Below are 15,826 nucleotides of genomic sequence, written 5' to 3'. Positions count from 1 at the left end.
GGTCTGTTCTAAGAGACTGATAAACTAAATGACATATCCTGCTATAGATCAATGGTATGTAAAGACCAGATTTGATAATTCTCCTGGATTTTCGAGGAAGCTCCTAGACTCTCAAAAGAGATGTCAGAGCTCCTACAGCTCCAAAAAGCACCTAAAACCTCAGGTAAAGCAGCACTTGAAGAAAGTTTCTTGTGAATGACACCAGGATGCTTGGAAGCGGTCAACCTAACCGGACATCCAGCAGGTGGGAATCTGGTCAAGGAGGATCCGCAGACTCGTAAAAGGGGTTTGAGAGTAAAAAGTTCCAAACATTACATTTCACCGGAAGACAAGTTTCTCAAAGTTGGCCATTATGGTAAAGAAACACATACACAGTTAAGTGGTTTTGATTTTTTTTTTTTTATAAAGTAAATACATTTTTTTACTTAAATGAATAAATTACAAAAAAAAGTGAAGTGCGTATTTTTCTTAAGAAAAAGTAACATATCCCCTGAAGTAAAATATACATGTAACTTTCAGCTCTATCCAGGTCCTTAAAATAGGAAATTAGCATTTATAATTAAATTAAAATAAGTTTGTAATTTTATAAAAAACAAAAACACAAAAGAAAAAAAACAAACAAAACAAAAAAGCTCCCATTCTGGAGATTCTGACCTTAATTTACATATAAAGTCTGCATATGTCATCCAGTGTTGGTTACACAAAACACCATCGACCAGAGAAACCATTTTCTGCCCAGTAACATATAAAACGTCTTTGCGAGCGCTGCCCGTCCTTTGCTTGTCTTATCAGATCTTGTGAATCGATGCGCACTCATTTGGCTTCCGTCTTAATGCACTTAGTGGATCCCTCAGTGTACAGTCAGCTCGAAGCGGCTCTGTGCTATGCGGCACGTTGCCTTCATCCTCATCTCCCCGAATGCTCTGCAGCACAGATATTATTGTACTCTGCCACCTTTCCGTTTGGCAATCAGAAGCTGTGCTGAAGGTGTCACGCCAAAAATTAGATTACATCGGAATATTAGCGAATTTGCAAAAAGGTAACGAGTCCTGGCGGCAGTATATGTAGAAAAAAAAATAGGGGCGGTCTAACCATAGAGCTGGTTCATGTGTTACGAGAGTGACTTCCTGAGGTTCGGGGAGGTGGGCTGGAATGTATCAAGGCTGTGGTTAAGTCTTCGCTTAAGGCCATTTCTTTGGAATCGAGGAGGTGAAATTCTGCACAGAAGAGAAGAAGGTGCAGGTACAGGGTGTTAAGATGTGGATGAAGTTCAAGATTCACCACTGTCCTGAAATGACAGGTGTAGATGTGGCCCAAGAGGTGGAAAAGGAGTCGAAAGGTCTTCTGGATCGCTGGTCTGAAGGTCTTTGGAAATTCTTTGCCTGAAGAAAAGAAAAATAGAAAAACCATTTAAGCAAAAATAAAACAAAAAATACAAAAATATATCAAGCAGCTAAAGAGAATTTTTATTTTTTTTTAAAAAGTATCAACGAGAGCAGAGGTGTTATGGGTGCCGTAAATTCCCTCGCGAATGTGGCAAACTGAATTAGACTCCCAGAAACCATTTTTGAACCTGATTAATTGAGTGGGATCAGTTGATGATCTACATAGTTGGTGCAAATCAATTCGAGAGACCCGATCCATTGGCCTTGACCGTTGTAATATGTGGCTTTTGGACGGAAACACAGAGAAAGACCTTTCTTGAAGGCATCCGCGGCTTCTTTGATTAGCCACACCGACGTGACATCATATGTGTGTGATGCCACAACGATGATGTTCCACCAGGTTGGCTAATCAATCGAGCAGCCAGTCATTAAGGTTCTCATCCAGCTGTCACAGATTAGGGATGTGGCCGATGGACTGGGTTACGTGAATCAATTGGCATCAACACCACTGTCAACAGCTTCAAAGCTTGGCAGCCCAATTCTTGGATCCAACACCCAAAAGGGAGAAATTTATTCAAACTCCATCAAAAGTGGGCAGTGTTGTCTTTCTGAAGATGGCATCGAAATGAGCTCTTTAGATGGTTACTAGACAATTGCAATCAGGAGAAAGAGTGATTCGCCATGTTGAATATCGACATGGCCAATTCTTTGTTCTCTGGCAGAACTTCTCACCCAGGGCTTGTATCCATACTCTTATCGGAATAAACCAAACATACTCAACCAGTCTGGGTACATGTTTAGGGGAAGATGGGCATACAGCTGAATGCCCATTTGGCCAACACCATCTAGGAATATATTCGGACGGCAAAATCTCCAGCCACATTTTAGCACCAGTATCTCATTTGGAGATCATACAAGGTTCAAGCAAATCAACTCAGATCACCATAAAACAGCAACTGTCCGTAGCGTTGACAGGTTGGAATATGTTGTGGATTGGTCACAAAATTCACATTTGCAAAAGATGAAAATATCTACCAAAAAAATAATAAAAATCCACGAAGAGAATTGTCATAATGTGATTTCGGTAATCCCATCAAAGGTCAATTTATGTGAATAAAGTTCCTTTTTTTTTTTTTTTTTTATTTATTTATTTATTTTTTAAACTTAGCTGCCCTGTTCCAAGCTTCGGAAAAATTGAAAAAATACAAGATTTTACGGGTCTGATTCATTGTTGCATTTGCACCTTTTTATCTAGTTTTTGCCTTATTCTTTTAGTTTACACCTTCTTTAAAGTCTATTTTTTATGTAATTCCTTTTTTTACCCCATGTCTGTGATGGTTGTTGAAGTTTGAGGTTTCGAAATGTTTTTGCCAAAAAATTTCAAGACTTTTGAAAAAAGTCTCAATTTGATGAATTGGCCAAAGGAACTTCACTTCCCCCCTCTCAGAATGACTTTATTCATGTCTACATTTTTTGTGCAAATTCTGTGAGATTTTTACAAATTGGCGCTAAAAAAAGTCACAAAGAGCTTTTTTTTTTTTTTCTTTGCAAAATCTGCAGCAAAAAAAAAATTTCAATGAAAACCACAAGACAAAAAAAAAGCAAATGATGAATTGGGGCTTACATTTATACATGATAAATAAGGTAAAAAGCATTTCTGGAAATATCCATGGAGTTCTGTGTAATACTTTGTTCCTCCTGTGGTGGCGCGGTTGGGAAACCCTTCTCCAGCTGCTATGTTCCCCTTAGATTAAGGCTGATTTTTGGAGGTCTAATTAGAAGGACACCTTATGATAAACTGATTTTTTTGGGGGACCTGGCAATAAAGGGATTGTCAGAACAACCCCTTTAATGTAAAACCTTCTTATTTGATGACATTCTAGGCATATTATATTCACATGACTGCCAGTAAGTGAATCAGGGGAATTCATTATAGTCACTAGAAAAAATGTGCCTGAGGCTGCAGTTATGTAGCATTACCCCTATAATCAGTTCTTCAAGGATGCACTCTATATTCGACATGACATTAAACAGAATCGTCTTCTGCTTGCAGCAGAGCGAAAGAAACCCTGAAGCGGAAGACACATTACTCACTGTGCTTAGTAGGAACCAAGTCTTCATCTGTCAGGATTTTCTGAATGATGCTGGCAGCATAGTCTGCATATTGCGGGCCCGAGCATTTTCTCTTGCGCCCCTTCTCATCCGTCCACTGGATCTGCCTGGAGACACAAACATGGAAAACATAAAAACTCTTGGCCAAGACTCTAAAATTTAACACTGGTCATGCCAGAAAAATATTTTGTCTGTTTAAAAGGAGGTTATACCCATCTTTGAAGATGGATATGGTTGGATAGGGCTTGTAAAAACAAGCAATTTTGCAATTTACTGCTTATTAAAATTTTCATCCGTTCTTGAGATATTAACACTTTTGGTTACAGCTCGTGCTTACAAAATAGACAGCAGCGGTGGTTGGTTTCCTAGGCAACGTACTAAAAAGCATTAATATCTCAAGAACGGCTGAAAATTTTCTTAAGCAGTAAATTGCAAATGGGATTGTTTTTACAAGCACTATCCGACTATAGCCATCTTCAAATATGGGGAAAAACCCTATAAATAGTGTCACTTGCTATAAATATGTATTTTTTCTTTCCATCTGGTGTAAATGCCGCTGTTCTCCTCAATCCCACATTTTTCTTTTGTTCCTGCCCTTCTCCAATCCCAAGATATTGCCTCCTCTTTCCTGTACATAAAGCTAGTCTTGTCAGCTAAGGGGGTGTGGTTTTCTAGAAGACGCCCACAAATAAAGTATGTCTGTTCTTGAGGACCCCTGCCTACCTGGCTAGACGGACTAGATTTATATACAGGGAAGAGGCGGCCATATCTCAGGAACAGAAAGGCACAAGAACAAAAGAAAAAATAGCGTTGGATTCAGGAGAATGGCGGCATTTACACCAGGTATAAAAAAAAACAAACAAAAAAAAACACAATAGTAAGTGAAGAATTTGTGTCATTAGAACATAGATTCTAAAACGGGCACTTAAAGTGTAATTGAACTTTTTCACAATTTAGAGAGACAAGTCCAATGTTTATGTTTTGATCGGCGGAGGTCCAAACGCTGAGACTACGGAATGCTAAAAAAAAAATAAAAAAAAAATTCTCTCCCATCCCCCCAGGTGGTATGTAGCACTTTATTATGTAGTAAAACTTTTCTGATCCACGTGCGTTTCGAAAGTGGCTTGGAGATGTTTGTTGGGATATAAATGTTTAGTGTTTTATAAGTATACAGTCCTCCGAGCCAATGGATGAAAACCATAAACAGAAGCTGGAATTTTCGCGTTCTTTCATCACATCCGACAAGATTCCAGCAAAAACTAATCCTTACATGGCCCAAGTAGCACGTTCACCCTGGCAAGTGATCACTCGTCTATTATTGTAACTTATTATTCTCTACAATGGACTTGGAGCAGACAGGAGCAAAATTGGATCATACTCGCAGCGCTGCCATAAAGTGCAACTCAATTTCTTAAAAATTGACCAAAGTTACTCAAATTACCACAAATTTATTTATGCAAATGGATGATTTAACCGCATAAAAACAGGGGTTGGACAGACCATTGGTACAACCTGAGCAGCCACACGGGCAAAAGAGGCAAGGCAGTAAGGGGCCCAACACCATGATGGCCATCCAGAGAAGCCCAAAGAGTCACTCTATTCTGCTCGAGACTCCTTCCTAAAAAGCGGATGACCTCCCCCTTCTAAAATGTCCAAGTTTCTGGTACTACTAGTCTGAAGGTATGGAAGAGACGCCACAAGGATAGCGTTTTCAGCTTCCTCGGCTGCAGAAAGATTTTTACAAGCCACATGACAGATTGAATTTCTTTGGCATTAAATGAGCATTTTTGCCTTCCGCCTTTGTGGTCAACTAGAGGCGTCAGCGCCTGACATTTTTAGAAACGATAATCTTACATCCAAACTGGTAATTAGGTGGATATTTATAGGAAAAGATCGTACAAGCAGCGGAGTTTCTTCAACTAAGACAGAGCTGTAGAAAACTGATAGTGTTTTCCGGGGTCCAAAAATTATCCTTTCTACTCTAGCAGTAAGGGAATGAGTCATGAAGAAAGGTGTGAAGAAAGGGACAAGGAAAACCATTCTAAAATGGGAGTTTAAAATCGCGGGTTTTTTTTTTTGCTTCAGATATATTTTATTCCATCTTTTTCGCAAACTGGCAGCCATGTTAAATTGTGGTCAATAAAAATGTCTAAAAATGATACAGCGTCTCTTCGTTATTGGACATTTGTGTGAGCATTGGTGATGAGTGAATGTGCTCGGATAAGGTTATCTGAGCATGCTCATGTGCTAACTGAGTATCTTCGGTGTGATTGAAACTATGTTTGAGTGCCCACGGTTGCATGTATCGCGGCTGTTCGACAACCGCAACACATGCAGGGACTACCGATTTGTTAGGCAATAACCATGAGGCCTCATATGGGGATAAAAAACCGACAGGTTATTTTTAGGGCTTGTTTAGACAAGCGTATACTCAGTGCATTTGGAGCGCCCGCCAGGGCCTAGGGGTACTTGGTACCAGGCCGGTTCTTAAAAGGGATATGTCACAGTGGCAGTGACCCAGTCCGTGGCCCTGGGCGTCCAAGTAAAAGGGATTGGTCTTTAAAAGGGGTTGTTGAATAAAGAATAAAATTTGTTTGTGACGCCACCTGTGGTATTCGGTCAGGGATGACTGATGCTGCTTAAAAGGGGTCCTCTGGGAATGATGGTACTGCAGCAGTGATGATATGGCTTCCCACAGGTGAAGCTGGATCCCCAGGGCTCCCGGTGTGGTAGAGACAGGTGGTAGGTGGTGTAGAAAGAACCAGAGGACACAAAGTTGCAGTCTCATTACCTTTTTACTGGTGTAAGGCAGCCACAGTCCAGGGTACAGATCACAGGTGCTGGTGTGGTCTGGCCAGCTTGGAAGTAATTTGAGAACCCCCCCTAGCAAGGTAGGGTTGGAAGCCTTCCACTACACGCTGTGTTGTAGTCCCTTGTTGCCTTAGGCCTCACACAAGGTCCTCACTTTCTCTCTGTCCCTTTTGGTAGGACACTACCCGCATGGCAGGCAACGCTAGCCTTTTTACAGGGGTCTCTAAGATGACTCCAGGCTCTATGTGCTGCGTTCACCAGTTTCTGCTGTGGGGCATACAGTTACCCCCACAACCTCGGAATTCTGGCCTTCGGGTCCTGCGCTTCAGCGTGGAGGGAGCCCAGTCACAGCTCCCCTCCAGCTCTTCACTTCTCCTTTGCTCCTTCACACTCTCTCACAGTCTGCTGTCTCTCTCTTTCTGCTCTTTCCAGGAGCTGTAGAACTTCGTGTCTGCAGGGCCCCAGCTTTCTTTCCAGGAGCTGCAGACCCTCATGTCTGCACAGCTCCAGTTCCTCTCTAAACTAACTAATTCCTCCTCCAGCCAGAAAAAAAAAAAAAAAATTATATATATATATATATATATATATATATATATATATATGGAAACCACCCACAAACTGGATGAGAGCTCCCTCTTCTGGCCTGGAGTCAGAACAGTGTTGTATGTATGTGCTACCTGTTCAAGGGATCTTTCCTCGCTTTCAGGCATGGCATCACTCTCCCCGTGAGGAAGGCAATACCACTGTGACAACCGAACTCCTGGGGTGTCACACATTTGCACTATGCAAAACACAAGGACCCAATATAGCCAGTGCATATGGCTGGTTTTCCATATGGATAGGCTTCTGCCGCCACAAGCAATAAGGACCAACATGCAGAGCCAGTCACATCTGCAGTTTGCGGGTGTGACTGGCCTGATTTTCCACCTAGTTGTACTAGGTAAACTCATTATATGATGTTGGGACTGGAAACCAGACATTGTTTACCCCGTCCGGTCAGGTTAATTGCTTTTCGCTGTCACCAGTAGACCACCCGAGCGGCACAGAAAGAATAATTGTCAAATTAATTGTGCTCATTTAGCTGCGGTTGTCGTATCAGGCACAGATAAAAGCTGAAACGAGAAGCTGGTGCGTGCCGGAGACCACTTCAATTCCTGGCAGAGAGGGAAGCAGGTGCATGGGGAGCTAATTATACGTCCCTCAGGCCCGTGTCAGCTGCTTCTGTGTATACACGTTACATGGCAACTTCATATCAACAAGGCGGTGTTTGCATGCCTCGTAAACACAAGTGGAATATTGGATCTCCAAAATGCAAACCCCGTGGGGAAAATAGTGTGAGAACTGCTGCAAAAATTACTGCAATGGGCTACGAGGTCATCTATGATGGTATTACGTAAGATCATGCGGAGGCCAAGTCCCATCACGTCTGGTCATCCCAATTTGACCAATTTTTTTTTTTTTTTTTTTTTTTTATAAAGGGGGTGGGGGGTTGCATTTTAGTATCCGACCCAAATCCGTTTTTTTTTTTTTTTTTTTTTTTTTTTTAATTCCTGGAAAACTTCATTTCTATGAAAAATCCATTTTTTATAAGAGAATCATTTTAACTTATTCTTGGCCCTGGGAGAGGTTTTACAAGTCAACTGTTGGGGAAAAAAAATGTACATCTGACTTTTCGCAAATGGATCACTATTGTATCCTCTCCCCACTAGGCACTGTCCAATGAAAAGGCTGCTAAGAACACTATTGGAAGAGAAAAAGAACAAAAAATACCAACCCCCAGAAAAAAAAAAAATTTAAATAAAAAGTGATTTACACTTGACATACTAATCATTTCAGAATTCCAAGAAAGAAAAAAAAAAAAAGCTTCATGTGAACATAGCCTAAAGGTTCTCTACCTAGTTTTTTTTCCTTACAAAAACAGTTTGCTTTTCTTATATTTCTTACGTCGTATATCCTACCACTTCAGTTGAAGATTTTGACAAATCTGAAATATGCCGACTCTTGAGCCCACCGTAGGAGATGGCTGCCGGTCGAATGATGCTACACAGGGAAGGATTCTTTACTGTTAGAGCAGGCAGACCGTGAAATGTCTGACCGCAAGTTGTAGTAATGGCAGGTACTAGGTTCACATTTAAAAAAAGTGCTCAAAGTTTTTCCCAAAAGAAGTTACATTGTGGATTATAGCGATAGAGAACTGGTGGAGAAGGGTGAACTTGATGGACAGGCGGCTTTTTTAAACCTATCAATAACATGGACTGGATGTAGACAGACATGACAGATAAACCTCCTTCATATCATCATACATTTTATGACAAACATAGGATTCCATGACTCTGCTACTCCCTTCCGTTATCCGAGAAAATTCATCCAATTAGGCTGATCACATTTTCTCGGATGTGGAGATAAAAAAATAAATGCTAAAATAATAATAATAATTATTATTATTATTAGCAGGCTGCAATACTAGACAAAAGTGGTATCCAGGGTTGCCAATTTCATTTTCTGGACAGCATCTCAAAAATGTTCATAGAGTTGCTTGGTTTTGTTTTTGTTTTTTTTTTGTTTTTGGTTTTTTTTTAAGGTGCACAGATTTGTTTTATCCGAAACGTTGCAACGCGACAGGGCATTAAAGTCCTCTTTTTTACATCCTTTGGTGCGGTTTCCCTTTTTGTTTAGTAAAAAAAAATATATGTATATATTTTTATTAGAAAATATAGAATGGAGAATAAATAAAAAAAATATATAATAGAAAATAAAATTATAAATAATAACGGAGACAGACAATTTTTTTTTTTTATGGACATATTGGAAAACCATGATGCAGTAATTATGACCCTGTGCTCCTGATTATGAAGCCATCAGCTGCATTCACGGGAGGATTAGTGCAGCTCTGGAAAGGTTTCTCCAGCAATGTTTTTTTTATTTTTTTATTTTTTTTTTACAGACGGGGAAAAAAAAGAAAACTAACTGTCCAAGAATATCTGGACAGTTGGCAACTCTGGTGGCATTGTTGGTGCTCAAGTGTTGTCCTTCCACATCAGAAGTGCACAAAGCACCGACACTGCACAAAAACATGCGATGGGTAAAAATGGAGAAGAAAAACAAGTCAAAACTACAAAAACTAAGAAGTCAAAATTAACTCGGAGAAGAGCCGAGTGTTCCATCTGCGTAGGCAGCGGCTTGGGCGCTTCTCTTGGAGAATGGAAAGTTAGATCTAGGTCTTTTCTCGTAAACGAGGGCGTCACTCCACCTTTACCTTTCATTTCACAGTGTCTGTTTTCTGTTTGCCGCGCACTGAATTCCATCAGCGGGCCTGTCCTCGTTACAAAACTTCCTGTTACGAACACTGACACGTCTCCAAACCCAATGTTTGGCAGGACAAAAAAAAAATATATATATTTTTTAATCCGAGTCCTTAAACCTACCGCCATCTGATCGGCCTCGTGAGTGATTGCGAGCTCTTCTGGCCAGGACCCTATGCCTGGAGTGGTCCTACATTATGCAGTGGTGCGCTTTAAACATGCACAAAAAAAAAAAGTTTTGACAAACAAGATAGTTTGTCGTCATCACGAGGGCGAGGAAGCAACGTACTGACATGTATAAGAATGCAGCCTAGCAGGACACGGAACCCTCCCTTATCCACAGGCTGCAAAGCTTTTCCACTCAGAATATGTGGAAGTGAGCAGCGCCAGATTGTTATTAATTTTTTTTTTGCAGCAATCCAAGTGATATTTTTCTGATTCCAAAACTCCTGTGTAGAGTTAGAGTAGGTGCACACAACAGTTTTCTCTGGATCCAAGAAAAAAAATTTTGATGGCGACACCGACATCAGTTCTTCTCGAAGGTGAACAAAAAAATAAAAAACAAAACTAAAAAAAAAAAAAAAGTCTCTCCACCTTCTCCATTCTGAAAGTGTGTGAAAATCATACTGCACTCTGATGTCATCCGAGTGCAGTCCATTGTTTTTCACAGACCATAGACCTGCATTGCATATTTTCATCCGACACTCTGATCAAAATCAGACATGTCTAGGATTTTATCCACTCAATCCAAGAATAAAAAGGAAAAGAATGAAGAAAAATATAATTAATCAAAAAAATAATAAATCGGACACATCCACATAAAATATCATGGCTGAGAGCACTATACGTGAACACCAATGCAATTGGTCCTAAGGATTCTTGATTACAGCAGCGTAGGATACTGTATAATTGTCCAAGTTGATCATCCCTGAAAACCAGACATGGCACTTGTCCGATATCATCGGTTGTGTGCCCTTAAAGGCAATCTATAAGTTGGGTTTTGATATGTAATCTAAGAGCAGCATGATGTAGGGGTAGAGACCCTGATTCCAGTAAGGTCTCACTGGACTGGACGCGAGTCGTAGTCCTCTAGTGATAATCTTCTGATGATAAAACATTGATTGTATTCAAACTACAACAGTCCAGTAAGTGAGAAATCCCAGGAATCAGGGTCTCTGCTCCTACGTTATTGTGATCTCAGATTAAATGGAAAAAACCTGCTGACAGATTTCCTTTAAGCAGTAGTTTGGCAGGCACCGGTGATGGCACTTTGGAGCTTAGTGAATACAACATATGCAATAAGCTATTGGTCGTTACAGACCGCATTCATTTTAGCTTTTAAGCTTACACAGGGGATTTCAAGCTTTTGTCTTCTACTCCAAATGACGGAGGAACAGTCCGCACTGAAGGACAAGATTGGACTCCAATCAAGCGCAATGAATAAACCGATAGTGCTAGATAAAAACTTCCGTTCTGAAAAAGACCACCAGCGACAAGTCCGGCAAGCCGTTTTTGTGGATGTGCGCGCTCGGCTGCATGGACATTCCAGCGCTCGCTTATAATTCGTCAGGTCTTATTATTTGTAAATGTGATTTACTGGGTTCAAACGAGATCTAAATTCACGGTAAATGTGAATGCGTCGACGGTTTCACGACTTGCCATTTGCCTATAATGTTTATATTGGTCCAATAAACAGTAGAACTGTCCAGAGAGAATCCAGTTAAATTTAGCACACAGACATTTTATGATGTTTTCACTCCCCCATCAAACCGGGCTCCAGGCCAAGCGGAGAAGGAATTTTCATCCTTGAAAAGGTGCAGCCGGATTCCTCGGGTGCAGAAGAGGCCGTGCAGGCCTATACTTGTACATGTTTTGGCTCAGAATATTTTATGCCTTCTGCAGAATTTTGCTCTTTTAGGGGAGGGAAACAATAGGGGCCATTACTAGAGAATTTTACTAGGATTCTGCATCTCTTTCATGGCATTTATGTAGAACGGACATTGGTATGGTTCTCAACACTTCAGGACAAAAAGTTCTTCAATAACAGTCACGACCGAAGAACCAAATTGTGGAAAGACCATGTGGTTAAAATTGTTGCATTCATTCTCTTCTTTAGAGGGACATCAAACCTAGACCACTCATGTGCCCAAAATTCAGGACAAGCCTGGATTGAGCTGGAACTTGGGTAAAACCTAGAGATCCTCTTGTAGAACCTTCATATCAGGTCATTTTAGAAAGCCGTCCGTACACATTTCATACAATTGAGATGGTCAGCCAAAGACGGCAAATTCGACTGGCATTAATCTAAAGGGAGTCCGTCGGCAAAAAATAACTGTTGAAACCAACAACAGGCGCTTGGTGCACCATGGTTTGGCCAAATAGTTGGAAAAACAGTAGACGACAAGGTCTACTGAACTATCTCCATCCTCAAGCCAACGTAGTCAATCACAGAAAAGGAGAGCAGAGATGGATGGAAAACAAGTAGGTAGGAAGGTGCCTCAACTATTTAGAGATGGCAAGGGTGCACCGAGCCCTCTATTTGAACAGTCGTTTTGTGCTAACACCCAAGTTTTATCTGGTTAAGGTTCCACGTAATAAAAGACGAAGTTCATTTGGACCAAAGCATAGACTTATGACTAGTGCGTGGTATGTGGAGAAAGTATGGCCAGAATTTTTTTTCTTGAGTTAGGCACCGCCGCTCAGATTCTTCACTATATATTAGTACACTATATCCACCCTGGAGGGTTCCTTTAAGCGTAGAACGTGAAAAAGTGCCTTTTCTTATCCAACGGAAGATAGGTTTGAGGAGATTGTCCAAAAATAGAAAATAAAACACATGATTGCTTTCTTGCAATAACAGTACCGACCTATAACCTATCATCTGGACAGGAATGGTGGCCTCTGGGGGAAAATGGGCATGGTTTTTTTAATCTTGTAGAACTCCAAGTTGGCTATAGATATGAATATAAAAATGGCTAATGTCACACTGGTAATCGTAAGCTAGACCCCCATTAATACTCCCCTTGTAAAGACAGAATACTTTATTTTGGAGCAGCAGATGAAGTGTTCATGCAACCTTGGCCACAAGTTAATAATTTACTGATCAGGAGGCCAATAGTGTGCCAACGAGTAGGAGAAAGACTACTGGAAAAATACATCCACGGGAGGGCCATCGTGTGACTGCAATAGACCTCATTTCAGCCACCATTGTTTTAGAACGTTACATACGACCATTTATTTATCTACTGCAGGTCAAGGATGTTTCCATGGGCACTCAATCACTACATAAAAATTTTTCCAACTCTTCCACCGAGGAGGTCTATCGTAAATCTACATTCAGAGAAGGGATTTTCTTTATACAAAGCTAATAAACATGGAGTACTTACGTTGACCAAGCCTTCATTGTTGGACAAGACGAAACGGTGCAGAATTCTGATACAGACCCGTACATGAGGCTGACATGGTTGTAGAAGGCAGAGGCTGAGAAATAAGAAAACGCCAGAATAAATAATCCAGTAGGATATACATTATGAGTTACTATCACTATTTCTGGTAACATAGATTTAGACACTTGTAATTTACGGCTAATAGGTCTCATTTTTGTCACACGTCGATATAATTAAGAGATCTAAAACTGATCTGATTTCTCCAACCAGATGCGTCATATGACATAATACAACATCCTACGAGAGACACTATTTGGGACCCCTTAGATGGCAAATAGTGGTTCCTTTTTTAGCAGACTTCAAACCCTGTCTTTACACAGCATCCCACTTATTTAAATGATCCTTACAGTATCTAAAGGCGAATTCAGATGTCTGGGAAATAAGGTCCAAGTATGGACTTTCTGCAGGTGTCCAGACTCAAACTCAACAGCCTCATCGGCATAACAAGAGGAGACTAGACCTCAGTACTGAAGTCATAGTCCGTACTTGGACCGTGATAGATTGCTAAAACCCCAATGCCAAATTGAAGTATCAGTCAATAATTGGTAATTTTTGAAGAATGGACGTATGTTCTCAACTAAAACCCCAAAGATTCTGGACCATGTGCAGCTTTCAGCAGAAAAAAAAACATTGAATTTAGTCTCCCAATTTCTGGTAGAAAAAGTTCCCCCAAGCAAATCCAAGGAGTTAAAGTTGTGCTCCATGCAGGCGCCATCTATATTTAACAGGGATGTCTCATATGACCCATAACTCTTTATTATGTCTAACCTCTGAGACATACAAGTAGCAATGAAAACAGAGCCAGTGCTCCCAGCAGCGAAAGAAAGACTCCAAGGAGCTGGGAGAAGAGAGTTTGTGGTCAAGGATCTGGATGAGAAATTGGAAATCAGACTCCATAATCCTACTTCAAACTTCAGCATCAAATGAGCAACAGATGGGAATTAGCAGCCCTCATCCATGAAACAACTTTGATGCAGAGGAGTCCTGACAAGAGTGGCTGAATACTTCATAGGGTGCAATTCAATGCAGTTTATTTAAATAAAAGGTGGCCAATGTCATCTCAGTTCATTCTCCCTTTCCCTTGGCAGAAGGCTTAGGCATGGCTCTGTCAAGATTTAGACCATAATCACAGCCTAAACCTTGATAGATCCAACCAGACCCATATAGAGTTCTTGCCTGATCTTTTGGTTAGGTCTACTTTACTTGCCTTTTCATGGACCTCCTATACTGAAGCACGTGTCTACCCAGGAAATTATAATAAAATTTGATGCAGGATTGATGATTTATACAGAAGTGGGGACATCATGTAATCTTAGTCAAGGGAACATTTTCTACTAAAGGTAGAGTGCGATGAATGCCGTAAACCCATAGCGTTGACTCATTGAAGTCTCAGAAGACTACATTAAACCGGTCCAGCCTCAAATTCAATTCATATGGTAAAAACAGTACTGGTTTGAGAAGCCACATATTCTATTCATTTGGAAATGTGAGCTGATCCAACGGCAATGTTCAGCTAGTCTTCATTGTTGGCTGCTCAGATCTGCGATCATGATGCATGAAGCACAGTCCTGATCCAGAAGCTGGTGGAAAGTGGGACATGAATTATAGATATTCTGCAGATGCCAAAGCGTTGGGTCTACTGGAAAACAAACCTTGGAAGACTACTAGCCACTGGAGACTGGAAATAGGCCATTGGTGCATTGGTTTGTTTGTTCCATTGATGTCTGTTGTTGTCTTCTAAGCAAACAGTATTGTGTCCACCTTGATTTATTGGGGTATTCTAACAACAGAAAGTCCTGATATCCCTCAACTTGAAGGAGAAGAGAGGTCTTTTGACCACCACCAAGTGATCAAAAGTGGAGAGTCTCAGGTTAGGGAGCAGAAGAGACCGTAGACCAAGCAGTTTATGGGAATATGGAAAATGAATGCACAGTGCTGGAGTCCCACATCTGTGTGTCGAGGTTTAATCATGGACCGGCCCAAGGTCTCCTGACCAAAACTATGTTTATATGAGACTTAAGTTTGTGTCAGAAGACCAGCGGCTTGTTTGATGTACGAATCCAACCTAAAGCCCAACATACACATTAGAATAATGTATGGTGGCCAAACTAACCAATATTGACAGTCTAATCAGTATGTGGTCGCCGGACAATTGTCGGTAGAGTTAAGGATCTCTCATATCTGATTTTGGACCACTGATCCTCTGGCTCTCCTGGAGATAAGCTGCCACCAGATATGTCTGGCAGTCACGCTCTCACAGGAAACGCAAGACCTCAGCCGAACGAGTGCTGGTGTGTATGGGAGAGCAGGCCATCCCAACCAGCCTTCATTAAACAGGCATCCAATGTGTAATTCCCATAGACTAGTAAAAACAGAAGCATCTATTCTTTGGCTCAAGGAGCACAAAGAAAGCTGCTGCCAACTGACTCTGGCGGTGGCTTATCTCCTAAAGAACCACAAGGGTCAGGAGTTGATATATAAAGTGCCCAAGTCAGACTCTTATCTTCACTGACATCATCGGTTCGGGGAGTCGGGAGACATCATGTGTTCAAATGTCAAACGATTCTACAGCCAACTTTAGTCTAATGTGAATGGGGGCCTATACCCTGGTGACCGGTACAGCTGGCAGAGGCTAGATTTTAGAAAAGATAAGCTTTATCTGGTAGCAAGGTTCAGAAAGCTGGTAATTGTAGTTCCACCACAGAACATGGCCGCTGTTGCATACTTGGTCCATTACCGAGCGATGTTGTAACAATTATGTTAAGTGTAG

General features: G+C 41.0%; 1 protein-coding gene across 1 annotated transcript in view; it reads right to left on the bottom strand.

Annotated features, from left to right (window-relative positions):
• Positions 1-380: 380 nt before the first annotated feature.
• LOC143770261 (MOB kinase activator 2-like) overlaps positions 381-15,826 on the bottom strand; it is a 30,859-nt gene continuing 15,413 nt past the window's right edge. Inside the window, exons 4-6 of the mRNA XM_077259727.1 lie at positions 12,997-13,090; positions 3,480-3,604; positions 381-1,382 (exon numbers count right to left, since the gene is read on the bottom strand). Of these exons, the coding sequence (XP_077115842.1) occupies positions 1,105-1,382; positions 3,480-3,604; positions 12,997-13,090 (497 nt within the window). The 3' untranslated portion in view covers positions 381-1,104. The remainder of the gene's footprint in view (positions 1,383-3,479; positions 3,605-12,996; positions 13,091-15,826) is intronic.

The sequence above is a fragment of the Ranitomeya variabilis genome, chromosome 4 (assembly GCF_051348905.1).
Source record: "Ranitomeya variabilis isolate aRanVar5 chromosome 4, aRanVar5.hap1, whole genome shotgun sequence".
Taxonomy (NCBI): domain Eukaryota; kingdom Metazoa; phylum Chordata; class Amphibia; order Anura; family Dendrobatidae; genus Ranitomeya; species Ranitomeya variabilis.
Note: the sequence above shows the minus strand (reverse complement) of the source record. Positions and strands in the feature narration are given on the sequence as shown.